The sequence below is a fragment of the Medicago sativa genome, chromosome 7, assembly GCF_051527215.1.
Source record: "Medicago sativa cultivar Bolivia chromosome 7, Bolivia_mono, whole genome shotgun sequence".
In the NCBI taxonomy this organism is placed as follows: domain Eukaryota; kingdom Viridiplantae; phylum Streptophyta; class Magnoliopsida; order Fabales; family Fabaceae; genus Medicago; species Medicago sativa.
The window spans coordinates 45675866-45693285 of record NC_140755.1 but is presented as its reverse complement, the minus strand read 5'-3'; the positions used below and the strand labels follow the sequence as shown (position 1 = coordinate 45693285).

At 36.7% G+C, this 17420-nt stretch overlaps 1 protein-coding gene across 1 annotated transcript; it reads left to right on the top strand.

Moving 5' to 3' along the window:
* Positions 1-15526: 15526 nt before the first annotated feature.
* Positions 15527-16621, top strand: LOC146906180 (uncharacterized). Its single transcript, XM_085728761.1, has one exon. It carries the CDS (start codon positions 15527-15529, stop codon positions 16619-16621), a length of 1095 nt encoding a protein of 364 aa, XP_085584887.1.
* The last annotated feature ends 799 nt before the right edge of the window (positions 16622-17420 follow it).

The following is a 17420-nucleotide window of genomic DNA, read 5'->3' as shown; positions in this document are numbered from 1 at the left end:
TGAGTTGTTAATTTGTTGTTGAAATTGAAGCTTTGTTGAATCGATTTGATGAATGTGTTAAGAACGTTTGAGAATTTGTGTTAGTCGGTAAAAAATGGTGGAATTGGTGAATTTGTGATGAATTTTGAGAAGTTATGGAGGTTGAAGGTGGTGGTTATGGAGGTTGAAGGTGGTGGTTATGGTGGTTTGTGGTGGTTGAAGGTGGTTATGGAGGTTGAAGATGAAGTTAGTTAGAGGAGAGAGAAAGTGGGGGAAAAATAATTATGATTTTGTGATTTTTTTTTATGGAGTTTTTTGTGGAATGATTAGTTAGTGTGGACTTTGACCTTGACTTATTTATAGGTGATGTGGGGATGCTTGGACCAATGAAATAATGCCATGTGGCACTTGACTTGTAACAAACCATGACTTTGACTCTAACAAACTTAAAAAGGATTAAAATGCAAATAACAAAAGTACGAGGACCAAAATGAAAATTAAACTAAAATTGAACTGAAAAAGTAAATTGAAAATTAACGTAAAGCGAGACGATTAAAAGCAACAAAGCAGATTAAAATGAATCAGAGATTTTATGTGAAATGACCAAAATGCCCCTAGGGACTAAAATGACTCGAAATGACTCAAATGCAATTTTAAAATGATTTTTTAACAAGGGATTAAAGCAAGAGTTTATACAAGCGAATTAAAAGACTCAGAAACAATTTTTAGAATTTAAACAGGGTTTTAACACATGAAAAGACTAAAATGCCCCTAGGGGCTAAACTGACTCAAAAATGACTCAAATGATATTTTTGGAATGGATTTTGACATGAGATTGAAACAAAGACTTATACAAACCAATTGTAAGAGACTCAAACAATTTTTCAAAGACTGAAAGAAATTTTAACATGGGAAATGACTAAAATGCCCTTTTTCATGAATTTTGCAAGTAATATTGAAATAAAATGCAGAGAAAGATGTAATTGATCAGAGACAGTTCAAATGACTTGAAATGCAAGAAAAGAAGAATTGAACAAGTATTTTTAGGTCCAAAATTAGGGTATAACAGCTGCCCCTATTTAAGTTTCTTTGTCCGGAGAGTCAAGAGACGAAGTCTTTGATTTGACGGGACGAAGATACTTAAATATTAACATTTGCACTGTTTTTGGACATAAAAATACGCTTTCAAACTTTCAAAAATATGAGTGCCATGCAATATTTTGATTATGAATGCAAGACAAACAAACTGGAGTCTATGGAGCATGTCATGTCACTGGGGATTCAGGTGGACATTGACAGGGTAGACAAACCAGGGGATCGAAAATAGGGTACAAGCTGTTCTTTGGATCGAACTAGCCACTTGACCAAGGAATACAAAACAAGAGATAGGTACAAGCTGTTCTTGGGATCGAACTTGGCACTTGACCGGAAACATAGACATATAGGTAGATACAAGCTGTTCTCTGGATCGAACTTATCACTTGATTGAAGGTACAAACAGATAGACAGGTGCAAACTGTTCTTTGGATCGAACTGGCTGTTTGGCTGGAGATATAGACAAAAGGGTAGATACACACTGTTCTTTGGATCGAACTTGCCGTTGGATCATCACCACATCATGTAGGTAGGTGCATACTGTTCTTTGGATCGAAGTTGTCGTTTGACTGAGAACAAAGCATAAGCTGGGTACAAACTGTTCTTTGGATCGAACTTGTCGTTTGTCCGGAAGTATAGGTATATAAACAGGTACAAGTTGTTCTTTGGATCGAACTAGCCACTTAACAAGGTACAAATTGGAAGTTGGATTTAGAAAGATACAAATTGAGAGTAAGTTGATATTGACTTGAAGATAGACATGACCATTTTTGTTGGTCAAAAGCAAATTGAGAGTGAATTGACATTGATTTGAATTGAATTGAAAGTTGACATTGAAAGAGAGATTGAAAGTTGAGATTGAGCAGAGACATAGAAATTGAGAGTTGAAATTGAATTGAATTGGAAATTGAAATTGAATTGATATTGAGATTGGATTGAAATTGGAAATTTGAAATTGAAATTGAGATTGAGTTGAAACTGAAATTGAGATTGGATTGAATTGAAATTGAGGTTTGAGAGTTGAGATTGCATCGAATTTGACAGTTGAAATTGAATTGAATTTGAAATTGAGACTGGATTGAAATTGGGGATTGAAATTGAATTGATTTAGAGATTGGAATTGAATTGAATTTGGAGATTGAAATTGAATTGAATTGGAGATTGGAATTGAATTGAATTGGAGATTGGAATTGAATTGAGTTAGATTGACATTGAAATTGGATTGAAGGTTGAAATTGAATTGAATTTGACAGTTGAGATTGAAATTGTGATTGGATTGAAATTGGAGATTGAAATTGAGTTTAACAGCTGAAATTGGATTGGGTTGAAATTGAGATTGGATTTGACAGTTGAAATTGGACTGAGTTGAAATTGAGATTGAAGATTAAAATTGGAAGTGAGTTGAATTTTGAAAGTGAAGATTGAGTTGGTTTGAAAGTTGAAATTGGAAATGCAACATGTATGTATGGTATAACAAGATTATTGAATGTATGAGCACATAAAATGCATGATTATGCATGTATGAATGATTGAAATGCATGATTGGTTTGTAGCTTGACAAAGAAGTTTCACAGAGGCAGATGAAACATTGGAAGATTGGGCACGTAGTGGCTCGTGCTGCAACAAATTCACATAGAAATCCTCTTTGGAGAGACCGTCATTGAGAGACGTATCGAAACCATGGTTGAGGGCAATATAAACTTGTAGAGGAGGGAACCTTGGAAGATTCTTGAATACAGGTCACCGTTTGTTAGGCGTGTCAGTGCTGAGTAAACATTGGATGTTCGCATCTGTGGTCAATGCTTTTATTTCATTTTCATTCTTCATTTTTCAATCCCATTTTTGCCTGAACCTCCCTTTCGGGTTTTCGATTCACCGGGGGGTAAGATTATTTTCATTGCCCCATTTTTGCCTGAATTGCCTTCATAGGTTGTCAATCAGCGGGGTGCTCATTTTTGCCTAAGCCGCCCTTTCGGGTTTTCAACTTAGCGAGCTTTTCGTTTGTATTTTTTCAATTTTTTCATTTTCATTCTGTTTTTTTATTCTTGCCATTGACCACAGATTATCCCTGGGAGTAACCTGCTTGTAACATGTATTGAAATAGACATTGACATTCATTTATTCATGCATGTTTCATTGAAATGTACCCTATTGCTCAGGTTTGCTTTCAAAATAGACAGAAAAAGATTTTTCAATTTTCAAAAATGTTTGTTTCAGACATTGACATTATCAAAATGGAAAGAAAATATTTTGTATATAGCATTGAAAGTAGAAAGAAAAATAGAGTTTCAAACAATAGCACAGGCTCAAACTGATGTAGAAGAGTGAGAGTCAGCCAAAGGCATGACTTCACGGATTTACAAAGCTTGGAAAATGGTAATTTTATTGGTTGATGATACATTGAACACGATGACCGCTATATTTCATAGAAATTTTGAATTCACAAGTACAGAAGCTTCTGATGAAGATGATCATTGACAGTTGCAGATGCCCCAAGGGGTGATGGTAGTTTGCCAGATATAGTTACTTGTCTTTTATTGTCAACCTCTTTTTTGCATGAACCGCCCTTTCGGGTTTTCGGCTCATCGAGGCGCTCATTCTTGCCTGAGTTGCGTACAACCTCAGCGAGCTCTTTCATATTCATTTTTTTGTCCCTAACTTTTGCCTGGTTCGCCCTTTCGGGTTTTCGATCCACCGGGAAGCGCATTTTTGCCTAGGCCACCCTTTCGGGTTTTCGACCTACCACGCTGTTCTTTTCTTTCTAGACAAAGTATTTCTTGACTATATTGGCATTAACAGGATTTGGGAGTTCAACACCATCCATGTGTGTGAGAATCAAAGCACCACCAGAGAAAGCCTTCTTGACAACATAAGGATCTTCATAGTTAGGTGTCCACTTGCCCCTTGGGTCGGGTTGCTGACTTATCCTTCTTTTCAATACCAGTTCGCCTTCCTTGAATTCTCGAGGTCGGACTTTCTTGTCAAAAGCATTCTTCATTCGTACTTGATACAACTGTCCATGAGCCATAGCATCCATACGTTTCTCTTCAATCAAATTCAATTGGTCATACCGACTTTGACACCATTCAGCCTCAGTTAATTTTGCTTCCATGATCACTCGAAGAGATGGAATTTCCACTTCCAGAGGGAGAACTGCTTCCATACCATATACCAAAGAGAAAGGGGTTGCCCCGGTTGAACTGCGCACCGTAGTACGGTAACCATGCAAGGCAAACGGTAGCATCTCATGCCAGTCTTTATAAGTAGTGACCATCTTTTGAACAATCTTCTTGATGTTCTTGTTAGCGGCCTCAACTGTACCATTCATCTGAGGCCTATAAGGAGAAGAGTTGTGATGTTCGATTTTGAATTCTTCACATAAAGCTTGCATCATGCTATTGTTCAGATTGGAACCGTTGTTAGTGATGATCTTGTTGGGAACACCATATCGACAGATGATGTTATTCTTGATAAACTTTACTACCACTTGCTTGGTCACATTTGCATAGGAAACAGCTTCAACCCACTTGGTGAAATAGTCAATAGCCACTAGAATGAAACGATGTCCGTTGGAAGCTTTCGGTTCAATTCTTCCGATCATGTCAATGCCCCACATAGAGAAAGGCCATGAGGAGGTCATAACGTTGAGAGCATGTGGAGGCACATGAATCTTGTCAGCATAAATTTGACACTTGTGGCATCTCTTAGCATGTTTGTGGCAATCACGCTCCATAGTTATCCAGTAATAGCCAGCTCTTAATAGTTTCCTTGACATGGTGTGGCCCGAAGCATGGGTCCCAAAAGTACCGTCATGTACATCATGCATTAACTTCTCAGCTTCTTGTTTATCAACACATCTCAACAAGACCATGTCATAGTTCCTCTTGTATAGGATTTCTCCGTCCAGAAGGAATTTACTAGCCCATCGTCTCAAAGTCTTTTTATCCCTATTGGAAGCACCAGGTGGATATTCATGATTCTGCAAGAATTGTTTGATGTTGTAATACCAAGGCTTTTTATCATTCACATCTTCATCAGCTTGATCTGGCATATTTTCAATAGTAAACACATGAGCGGGTCTATCAAGACGCTGTACTTTGATTACGGGCACATCATTCCAGTGATTGACACGAAACATGGAAGACAAAGTAGCAAGAGCGTCAGCCATCTGGTTTTCATCCCGAGGGATATGGTGCAGCTCAACCTTGGTAAAGTATGTCAACAGACGTCTGGCATAGTCACGATAAGGGATCAGCTTCTCATAATGAGTCTCCCATTCACCTTTATCTGATTAATAACAAGTGCGGAATCTCCATAGATGTCAAGGTGCTTAATTCTCAGATCAAGGGCTTCTTCAATGCCCAAAATGCATGCTTCATATTCAGCTATATTGTTCGTGCATTCAAAAGTTATTCGAGCGGTGAAAGGAATGTGGTGCCCCTGCGGAGTTACAATAATGGCCCCAATTCCTTTACCATAAGCATTGACAGCACCATCAAACACCAATCCCCACTTGCTATTGGGGTCCGGCCCTTCATTGATCAGTGGTTCTTCACAGTCTTTCGCTTTCAAATACATAATCTCTTCATCAGGGAAATCAAACTTAATTGGCTGGTAATCATCAAGAGGTTGATAAGCAAGATGCTCAGCAAGGATGCTTCCTTTGATTGCTTTCTGAGCTTTGTACACAATATCATATTCAGACAACAACATTTGCCAACGTGCAATCTTTCCAGTAACAGCAGGTTTTTCAAAGATGTACTTGATTGGATCCATTCGGGATATCAACCAAGTTGTATGATTCACCATATAATGACGCAGGCGTTTGGCAGCCCAAGCTAAAGCACAACAAGTCTTTTCAAGCATTGTATACCGAGTCTCACAGTCGGTGAACTTTTTGCTCAGATAGTAGATAGCATGCTCTTTCTTACCAGTCTCATCTTGTTGACCGAGAACACAACCCACGGAATCATCTAACACTGACAGATATATAATCAAAGGCCTTCCTTCCACTGGTGGGACAAGGATAGGTGGTTCCAACAAGTATTCTTTGATGCTATCAAAAGCTTCCTGGCATTCATCATTCCATACAACAGGCTGATTCTTTCTGAGCAATTTGAAAATTGGTCCACAGGTAGTAGTCATGTGAGATATAAATCTTGAAATATAATTCAGACGTCCGAGGAAACCTCTGACTTGCTTTTCAGTTTGAGGGGCCGGCATCTCTCTGATGGCTCGGACTTTGTCAGGATCAACTTCAATGCCTCTCTGGCTGACAATGAAGCCTAGCAATTTTCCAGATCTTACACCAAATGTGCATTTGTTAGGATTCAACCGCATCTTGTACTTTCTCAATCTTTCAAACATTTTTTTCAAATACACAACATGCTGCTCTTCATCACTTGATTTCACAATCATGTCATCAACATATACTTCAATCTCTTTGTGAATCATATCATGAAACAGAGTGGTCGTACCCCTTTGATAGGTAGCACCAGCATTTATCAAGCCAAACGCCATCACTTTATAATAGAACGTTCCCCACGGAGTAATGAAGGACGTCTTTTCTCTATCTTCAGGTGACATTCGTATCTGGTTGTAACCAGAGAAACCATCCATAAAGGAGAACACTTTAGACTGAGCAGTACTGTCAACAAGCACGTCAATATGAGGCAATGGGAAGTTATCTTTTGGACTGGCTTTATTCAAATCTCTGTAATCAACACACATTCGAACTTTCCCATCTTTCTTCGGTATTGGCACAATGTTGGCAATCCACTCGGGATATTCAGCTATCATAAGGAAACCTGCATCAATTTGCTTCTGCACCTCAGCCTTGATCTTAAGAGCCATGTCTGGACGAGACCTTCTCAATTTCTGTTTGACAGGAGGACATTCAGGTCTTGTCGGTATCCGATGTTCCACAATCTTGGGATCTAGACCCGGCATATCTTCATAGGACCATGCAAAGACATCTGGATAATCATGGAGAAGCTGAGTAATCTTCTTTTTCACTTCTGGCTCGAGTGCAGCACCGATCTTGATCTCTCGCTTGTTCTCTTCAGTACCCAGGTTGATAAGCTCAATCTCTTCCTGGTGAGGCTGAATGGCTCTTCTTTCTTGCTCAAGCAGTCGAGTGATTTCATACGGTATCTCTTCATCATCATCCTCATCTTCAGCTTCATATACAGGGAATTCAAAATTTCGAGGAACCATAGGGTCACTGTGTTCAACGGGTTTATTGTGGTTCAATCTGCATAATATGATTGGGATGATTTTTAGAAAAAGTTTTTCATGCAGATTTTTGAAATTAATAAGAAAATACAGATGTTTTGGTTTTTTCTAGCATTACCATTATTTCCAAGACAAAGGCACTAAAAAGTATAAAAACAAAGAGTCGCGAAAAAGACGACAACTTTTATTGATAACGGCAATGCCGAAACAAACATGCCCTTACAATGATATCACTTTCGCCTTGGGCAGAGCGAAAGGATTGTTAATTTGAAAACAAAGAAAAACATGAGCAACAAGACACATTACATGGAAGCATGCACGACTAAAGGAACATCGATGGCCTCCCAATTTCTCACGGTGCCTCCTGGTACAACAAATGTAGACACATAACTACTCTCAACAGTATCTTCAGCAATAACATTGATGAACCCAGCACTGTAGAAAGTTCCTTTTGAAACACCAGAGGTTGGGGAGAATCCAAGGCCCTCTTTACGCTTGTTTTCCAAAATCTGAATTACTCTGCCCCAGCCGGCAGCCTGCTCTTCTTGAACAGCCTTCTGGGCGTCTTTCAGTGAAGCCATAGCAGTACCAGCTCTTCGAGGCTCTGCGCCTTCAACAGTCAAGCCTTGAAATGACGTCCCTTCAGCGGACCCTACTTCAACACAAGAGAAAGATGACACTTGGCTAACCAGATATGCTCCTTCACCATGTACAGTGACAATCTTACCGTTCCTCATGAACTTGAGTTTCTGATGCAAAGTAGAAGTTACTGCTCCAGCGTCGTGAATCCATGGTCTCCCGAGGAGACAACTGTAAGAAGCATTGATGTCCATGACCTGAAAAGTAATTTGAAATGTCTCGGGGCCAATGGTAATCGGTAGATCTACTTCCCCAAGAACATCTTTGCGAGATCCGTCGAAAACCTTAACCAGATAGCTACTTCCCCTTAGAGAGATTCCATGATGACTCAACTGCCTTAGTGTCGATTCGGGCATTACATTCAAAGATGATCCAGTGTCCACCAACACATTGGATATCATGTCAGACTTGCAGTGTACTGAGATATGCAGAGCCAAGTTGTGATGTTTCCCTGCTTCGGGGAGTTCATCGTCACCAAACCCCAAGTTATTGCAAGCGGTAATGTTACCCACTATTCCATCGAACTGATCCACGGAGACTTCATGATCGACATAGGCCTGTTCCAGTATTTTCATTAGCACTTTCCTGTGAGCCTCTGAGCTCAAGAGCAAAGACAAGATGGAGATTTTTGATGGAGTTTGCAGCAGCTGGTCAACAATCTTATAATCGCTCTTCTTGATAAGCCTCAGAATTTCGTCCAGATTAGACTCTTCAATGGGCTGGCCCGAGGGTCTGGCATTCTCTTCCTCAAGGTTAGCCATGTTTCTTCTCTTGTACAATCTTGTCTGATGAACTCTATCTAGTTGGTGAATCTTGCGAGCACGAGCCACCTTTCAGACTGCGGCGAACAAAACCAGGAGGCAATGAGCACAGGAAGCCATTTGTGACCGATGAATGATGCATATGATGCATGATATGCAAATGCAAAAAGACTCTTTTTTTTTTTCAGAAGACTTGTCAAAGTGGTTGTGAACATCACAGAGAAACACGGTTTTATTTGAAGATCTTAAGCAAAACTAGAAGTTTAGTTGAGATGGTATCACTTGGTGTTCACATCTGTGATGTTCAAAAGATGACTTGTCTAAGTCCTCCGATAAATGCATGGAAAAAAGTTTATGCATGTATGCATGTATGCATGAATGCATGATTATGTTCAAGTTCGGAGAAAACATGGTGGGTTTGAAGTTCATAGTCGAGGAGTCATGGGTGGACACGGTGTCCGGTGAAACTAGGGCTTTGGATAATAGTAACCGGGTTCTAAAAAGGTTCCCAAGTTGCAACCTCTCCGACGTATATCACAGTGTCACGAGATAACACTCGCTCCATGATTATCCGTGGAAGGTCTAACTTGAGTGTAGTATCGCGTGACGACTAAAACTCGAGACAACACTCGGTTTAGCCTCCGCACTACGTCCTAGAAAATGGCCATGGATGGGTTTGGTTATCTACGGTTCATAGCGTCATAGAACAATTAGAAGTAAAGTGCCTAAACGCGACAACATGCGCCGACAACATCACATCCAAAATGCCTTAGCTATGTGGGATTGATCGCATAATCCAAAACACGAGGCAACGCCCGGAATGAATTGTCGATTATATCCCTCCTAAACCCTAAGTTCACTCAGCCCGGGCGTAGGACTTTTGATATTCTCACCCCACACGTTTGCAAGAAATTAACTATTTATTCACATAGGAAAGCAAGTAAAAGAAACAAGTAAAAAGAGCGCAAGCGTGGAAATAAAGACTAGGCGTAACTCTCAAATCTCCCCAGTGAAGTCGCCAGCTGTTTTATCTTGGTTTTCGGGTGTCAAACATTGATTACGTTTGAACCTTTTTAACCGGTGATATCTTATTTTTTCTTGGGAAGGGAAAAAATAAGCAAAACCCTTGAGAATCGAGGTTCGGGAGTTGTTTTCACTACGGGAAGGTGTTAGGCACCCATAACGACTATAGTATCCTATAGGAACCGTCTTTAATTTCTACGCGCGCACTTTATTTTTAAATGCTATTTTGAAAGATGATTTTAAGCCTAAAAGTGTTCTAAGTGAAGAATTGGAGTGAGAAGAATGTGTTTGAATTTTTATTTAATTTGAATTGAAGGAATTTTGATTCCTTGCCTACGTACCCGTTTAAGGGATCAAATCCACCGTAGTTCTCTTCCAAAAATGTTTTTGTTTTTGTTGATTGATTTTAAGTTTGAAAATTGGGATTTGAAGAATGAGAGAGAGAGGCCTCAAGGGCATGAGATTATGAAAAGGGTGAGGTGGAATTAGTCAATTGCAAAAAGGTCTAAGTATGATTAAAATTCTTTAAGATTTTTGTTTAAGAAAAGAAAAGGAAAATTCAATGGGATTTTTATCCCAAGGTTTATTAAGAAAAATATTTGAGTGATGTTATTCATATTTTTTTGGAAAATTGATTTTTTTCTAAGTGTAAATCCTAAGCATTCATTTAACCATACAATCCTAAACATACATCTAAACATGCATATCCTAAGCATATATCTAAAGTGAGGTGTGTGCATGTGTCGGTGCTTGTGTCGGTATACATCATTAGAGTCCATTGTCCTTTACATCATACCTAGATACATTCTATGGTCTTGCAAGAAATTTAAAGGCATAAAGTAAAATATTACAAAATTCCTAAGTCTTTACATTCTAAACTTTTGCATGAAATTAAATTGCAAGAAAATAAAGGCTAAGAATATAAGAGGGAGATGGGATGCTCATGGATGAATGAAACATGAAATGAAAGGGTTAGTAGCACAAATGGCATAATAGCAAAAGATGAAGCAAAAGAAGATACATGGAAACTTGACACTTTTTAGATATTTTTTAAAATGGTAAAATCATAGGACAAATAAAGCGATGACATGGAAGTAACCAAAGGATTATGAGCATATATTTTGGCACACTTTGAAACCAAGAATTTACGGCAAAAGAAAGATTAAAATGCAAGAAATCAATATAACCAATATGCTTAAAATAGATCATTATGAATTTTGTAAAATATGAATCCGATGATTCAATACCATAGCCAAATTTTCAGTCATGATACAAGAATCAAGAGGACTAATATTTCACAAAATTCACAATGATTCCTATAAGCATAATTATCACATTTATTCCCACATTTTTATCAAGACTCAAGTGCAAATTTAACAAGCAAGCAAGAATGAAACTCACATACATTTTTCATGCTTTGGAGGTGAAATTTAATATGCATAAATTCAAGAAACACACACAAGAAAAGGCTATGCAAGAAATACATGATTAATTTGGAGTTTTTTCTCCACACTTCAACAAAAATGAAAATCAATGAATTGGAAAAAAATCAATATATCTTCACATACTTTTTAGATCCAAATTAATCATGTATCAATGCTAAAAACAATTAGAATTAACAAGACACAAACATCGCAAAATTTTTAGAAAGTTTTAGTACAAGAATTGATCAAACGGGGGTGTAAACAGCAAGAAGCCAGTCCAAACGCACAGGCAAGGGTGGTGTATATAGCAAAACGTGTCCAGGCATGGCACAAGACAATCATTGGGCTTAGGTTTCATGGATCATGGATATGGGTTGGTGGGTATGGGTCAAAACCATGGGTCAAGTGAAAGAAATTGAAGTATATACGTTTCCTTCCTGTAACAAACACATAATACTCCTTCTTCATTTTAGAAAACAATTGTTCACTTCTCTCCACACTATTGCAGCGCCACTCATCTTCATCCCTTCCGGCGAACATGTATTTTCCGGCACGGTGGCCGGTGGTGGCACCACCGTGCCGGAGTAACCAAACTTCTCCGTTTTAAAAACTTTACACATTTTTACACATCCTTTTTCTTCCTCATTCCAAATATCCAATCAAAAAAATCAGCAAACTAACACAAAATCCTAGATCTAGCTTGCAAGTTTCGAAAAAAATTAGCAAGAAAAGATGAACAACCATGAAATGAAACCGTTACCTCTGGTTTAAGTCGGAGGAAACATCGTTTTGAGAACGGAAAACTTCACATCGGTCTTATTATGCTTGCTGGAAGCATTTCGGCCCAAGCTTGTTAACAGCCTTTCCTCCACTTTCGTTTTGATTCGGATCCGCGTCGTTCTTTCTTCTTCTTTCCTTGCTTCAACTTTCGACTCTGGATTTGATCGAAAACTTTGACGAATCCGAGTGTGTTGATGACTGGGATTTGATTTGTTGTTGTTGTTGAGCTAATGCGTGAACAGCTTGCTGAGATCGATTGAGTTGTTAATTTGTTGTTGAAATTGAAGCTTTGTTGAATCGATTTGATGAATGTGTTAAGAACGTTTGAGAATTTGTGTTAGTCGGTAAAAAATGGTGGAATTGGTGAATTTGTGATGAATTTTGAGAAGTTATGGAGGTTGAAGGTGGTGGTTATGGAGGTTGAAGGTGGTGGTTATGGTGGTTTGTGGTGGTTGAAGGTGGTTATGGAGGTTGAAGATGAAGTTAGTTAGAGGAGAGAGAAAGTGGGGGAAAAATAATTATGATTTTGTGATTTTTTTTTATGGAGTTTTTTGTGGAATGATTAGTTAGTGTGGACTTTGACCTTGACTTATTTATAGGTGATGTGGGGATGCTTGGACCAATGAAATAATGCCATGTGGCACTTGACTTGTAACAAACCTTGACTTTGACTCTAACAAACTTAAAAAGGATTAAAATGCAAATAACAAAAGTACGAGGACCAAAATGAAAATTAAACTAAAATTGAACTGAAAAAGTAAATTGAAAATTAACGTAAAGCGAGACGATTAAAAGCAACAAAGCAGATTAAAATGAATCAGAGATTTTATGTGAAATGACCAAAATGCCCCTAGGGACTAAAATGACTCGAAATGACTCAAATGCAATTTTAAAATGATTTTTTAACAAGGGATTAAAGCAAGAGTTTATACAAGCGAATTAAAAGACTCAGAAACAATTTTTAGAATTTAAACAGGGTTTTAACACATGAAAAGACTAAAATGCCCCTAGGGGCTAAACTGACTCAAAAATGACTCAAATGATATTTTTGGAATGGATTTTGACATGAGATTGAAACAAAGACTTATACAAACCAATTGTAAGAGACTCAAACAATTTTTCAAAGACTGAAAGAAATTTTAACATGGGAAATGACTAAAATGCCCTTTTTCATGAATTTTGCAAGTAATATTGAAATAAAATGCAGAGAAAGATGTAATTGATCAGAGACAGTTCAAATGACTTGAAATGCAAGAAAAGAAGAATTGAACAAGTATTTTTAGGTCCAAAATTAGGGTATAACACTCAGTATGTGGTTTTTAACTTGAATATTGCTCTTTTACACCGACTTGCCGTCCTGCAAGTTTTTATTTGATTGACCTATTTTTACAAATTTCAAGTTTCATACCCTTATGCATGGAGTACTATAGGATTATTAAAAAAAAACATTGTAAATATTCCTGAGAGGATTATATTTTACAGAGATGGAGTTAGTAAAGGGAAATTTAGTCAGGATTTATTGTATGAGATTAATGTAATTTGGAAGTCTATTTGTCTAATTAGAGTACGGCTATCAATTTAGCTTTATTTCTGGTTTAACAAGTAGAAGTGGAAACTGCTTTCTTTTTTTTTTTCATTTGAAGAGCAATGACGAAATTCAAAGAACTAACCGACCAACTCATTCATGTGTAGTTTGATGAAAATAACTTCAATGCGAATCAATTTTGAGATTGACCAATGATTTATGTTAAATTACTACTTTGTGTACTTGATGAGTTTCGACAGATCATCCTTCTGTTTAGGAGCACTTGTTAGATTTTTGGTGTTGTAGCTAAAATTTATTACCAAATCAAATTGATGAAGTACTAAATTAAAATATTATTTATTAATAGGAAGTGATTATTCATTAAAATTTCAAATATAATGTGTATTTGATCTTTTTATACATTTCATTATATGAATGTCTCAATTTCTACCTATTTTATTGTGAATTTATTATTGTATAAAATTATTTAGCAAAACAGAGCTGAAAGTAAACTACTTTTCGATATTTCAAAGAAAAGCTTACACAAACAACCCTAGTAAAAGTGTTGCTACAAAATATTTCTTCATTTCGTTTTACCCTACACTTATTTTTGTGAAGAAGATTTCCTTCTTAGACTTGGCTGGGTTTTGATGATAACAAACTCACATCACAAAAGAAGAAAATCCATGGAGGCTCAAGTTGAAGAATGAAGACAATGGGACTTAGGCTTCATAGTTATATTTTTGTAAGTATGGTCCTTATCTTTGATTTATCATTCTTAACTTATGGAACAACTTAGAATGCTCAGAAAATAATTCCTAACATTTTTCTAAGTCCCCATATGAAGCAATGCCTAAAACTCTCATTAAAATAAATCACACATTCATTGATTTTCATTTAAATGTGATTTGCATTAAAATGTTTTTGAATGAAAAGACATAATTGATTTTGGAAAATTGCATATTTATTTTTGACAGAAACATTTTTTAGCATGATTTTTGAATAATCAATTATGTATTAAAATATATTTCATTTCATATTTTTGCCATAACTAATTGACCTATTTGATCTTGTTACCGTTGGCTTTAACAAGCATTTTATATTTGGCCATTTCATTGCCTATTAATCAATTTGTGTATTCAACGAATACTTCTTAAAAAAGTGCATAATTGATTTCGGCTACTTCTTAAAATGCAACGGCTACTTCTAATTTATTTTGCCAATCAGCCACACTTTTTTTTTAAAATTATTTTCATTCTTTTTTTCGAATAGGTGGCTTTTCAAAGTAACTCTTTTTAAAAAATAGTATTGCTTCATAAACATCTTTTTAGCCTCTATAAATTCAATTGAGAATCAAAGCAATTAAAAAACACAACAACTTTCATTATCTCAATTGACATTTTCAATATCACTTGCTTTCAAACTTTCATTCAAATTGTTTGGAAAACTTTGCTTACACTTTAACATTTATTAAAAAGTTTTCTGAGCACTAAGTCCATTTGTTAGAGTGATATTGATAAAGATATACAGCCATACATTTGTTATTCTTCAATTACTTTGTTGTAAAGTTTCTTGCCATTGTTGGTGAGAATTATTGTTTAAGATAGTGGGGGTGCTATCTAGTGATTGTTGTAAAAGGTTCTTTGATTCGGGAAGATTCAAAGTCCACCAAAAGTGTTTGGTGTTTGTGTTGTAATCAAGAGAGAGGGTTTCTTTCTTGTGTTTATGTTAGAAAGATTGTTAGGGGGTCTTGGGGTGAGATTTCTTGTAACAAAGATTCTAACATAGTGAATTCCTTCGCGGGGTGTGAAGGGAGTGGACTGACCCTAAGGTTTAGAGGGGAACCACTATAATTCTCCTGTGTCTTTTCTTCTTCCCTTACTCTTTTATTTTTCCGCATTCATACCTTCATAATTATTTACCGGAAAAATTATCAAGAACGCTAAACTCTTAAAAATTAACCAATATTCCTAGAAACCTAATTCACCCCCCTCTTAGGTTACAATCTGAACTTACAATTGGCATCAGAGCAAGAGTAAAGATAACTTGCTTCTTTGATCCAGAAAATGGCTTCCGCTAAACCATTTCTAGCAGAAGGTCCTAATTCAAATCGACCACCATGTTTCACCGGAGATCATTATGATTTCTGGAAAATTAGGATGACAACGTATCTAGAAGCCCAAGGTGAAGAAATTTGGGATGTTGTCCAAAATGGTCCTTATGTTCCCACTACAACTGTGAATGGTGTGACTAGTATCAAACCACAAACATCATGGGATGATGGTGACCGGAAAAAAATGTTATTTGACAAAAAGGCAAAGAACATTCTTCAATCCTCTCTTGGGATGGATGAATTTTTCAGAATTTCTAACTGCAAAACTGCCAAAGAAATCTGGGACACTTTGGAAACAACACATGAAGGAACGGAAGAAGTAAAACGTTCCAGATTGAATACCCTCTCACAAGAGTACGAGATGTTCAGAATGCAACCAGGAGAAAAGATTCTAGACATGCAGAAGAGATTTTCACATCTTATCAATCATCTTGCAGCCCTTGGAAAAACCTTGTCCAACAATGAAATAAACTTGAAGATTCTCATGTCACTAACAAGGGAATGGCAACCAAAAGTAACACCCATATCTGAAAAGAAAAGTCTTTCAAACATGTCGTTGGCAGCACTTTTCGGAAAATTACAAGAGCATGAAATTGAACTTGCAAGACTAGAACAACATGAAGAAGGAGTAAAGAAACATAAGAATATTTCATTGAAGGCAGAATCCAGCGTTCTCCAACAAGATGATAGCACCGATGATGATGAAAACATCATTGTTCTTGTGAAGAAATTAGGAAAATTCCTCCAAAAGGATAAAAACTTTAAATTTGGAAATAAAAGAAAATTTCACAAGAAGAACGATGTTTCTACATCAAGTCAAAGTTTCACATGCTTTGAATGTGATAAAGAGGGACATGTGAAGGCAGACTGTCCAACCCTTGCAAAGAAGAATAGCCTTAAGGGAAAGAAAGAATTCAAGCCAAGAAGGGCCTACATTGCATGGGATGACAATGATATAAGTTCATCTTCAGAATCAGAGGATGACGAATATGCAAATTTAACATTAATGAAATCAAGAGAGAGGGTTTCTTTCTTGTGTTTATGTTAGAAAGATTGTTAGGGGGTCTTGGGGTGAGATTGCTTGTAACAAAGATTCTAACATAGTGAATTCCTTCGCGGGGTGTGAAGGGAGTGGACTAACCCTAAGGTCTAGAGGGGAACCACTATAATTCTCCTGTGTCTTTTCTTCTTCCCTTACTCTTTTATTTTTCCGCATTCATACCTTCATAATTATTTACCGGAAAAATTATCAAGAACGCTAAACTCTTGAAAATTAACCAATATTCCTAGAAACCTAATTCACCCCCCTCTTAGGTTACAATCTGAACTTACAATTTTTGATTTATTGAATTTCTGAATTTGTGTTTGAAGGTGATGAATTTATGGATTTTTTATGAAGGTTAATGAAGTTGTTTTTGAAGATGATGAAGAGATGTTGGAAGAAGATGAAGAAAAGGAAACAAAATTAAGTGTTGATAGTTCACTATACCATACAATAGATCTGAATGATTTAACGGTCCTCTTTTTAAAAAAAAAGATCAAATGTTAAAATTCGTAAAATTAATAAGGTCTATGGTGGACTACTCTTAATGTTGTTTCACCTTAGATATTTAAGGTTAAAAACTAACGGAGAGGACCAAAATAGTAAACGGCAGAAGACATAAGGGACCAAATTACAACACTTAATAGTTAGGTGACCAAACTGAGAAATTAATATAAGTTAAGGAACCGGGGGATTTATTAAGCCTAAAAAATTCTTTTATGAAAACATTAAAAAAATTAGGATTTTAAATAAAATAATTTGATTAAAAAATTACTCAATGGAAAATTATTATTATTAATTGTTG

Coding starts and splice junctions, on each gene's coding strand:
- LOC146906180 (XM_085728761.1), top strand. CDS start 15,527: ATGGCTTCCGCTAAACCATTTCTAGCAGAAGGTCCTAATTCAAATCGA.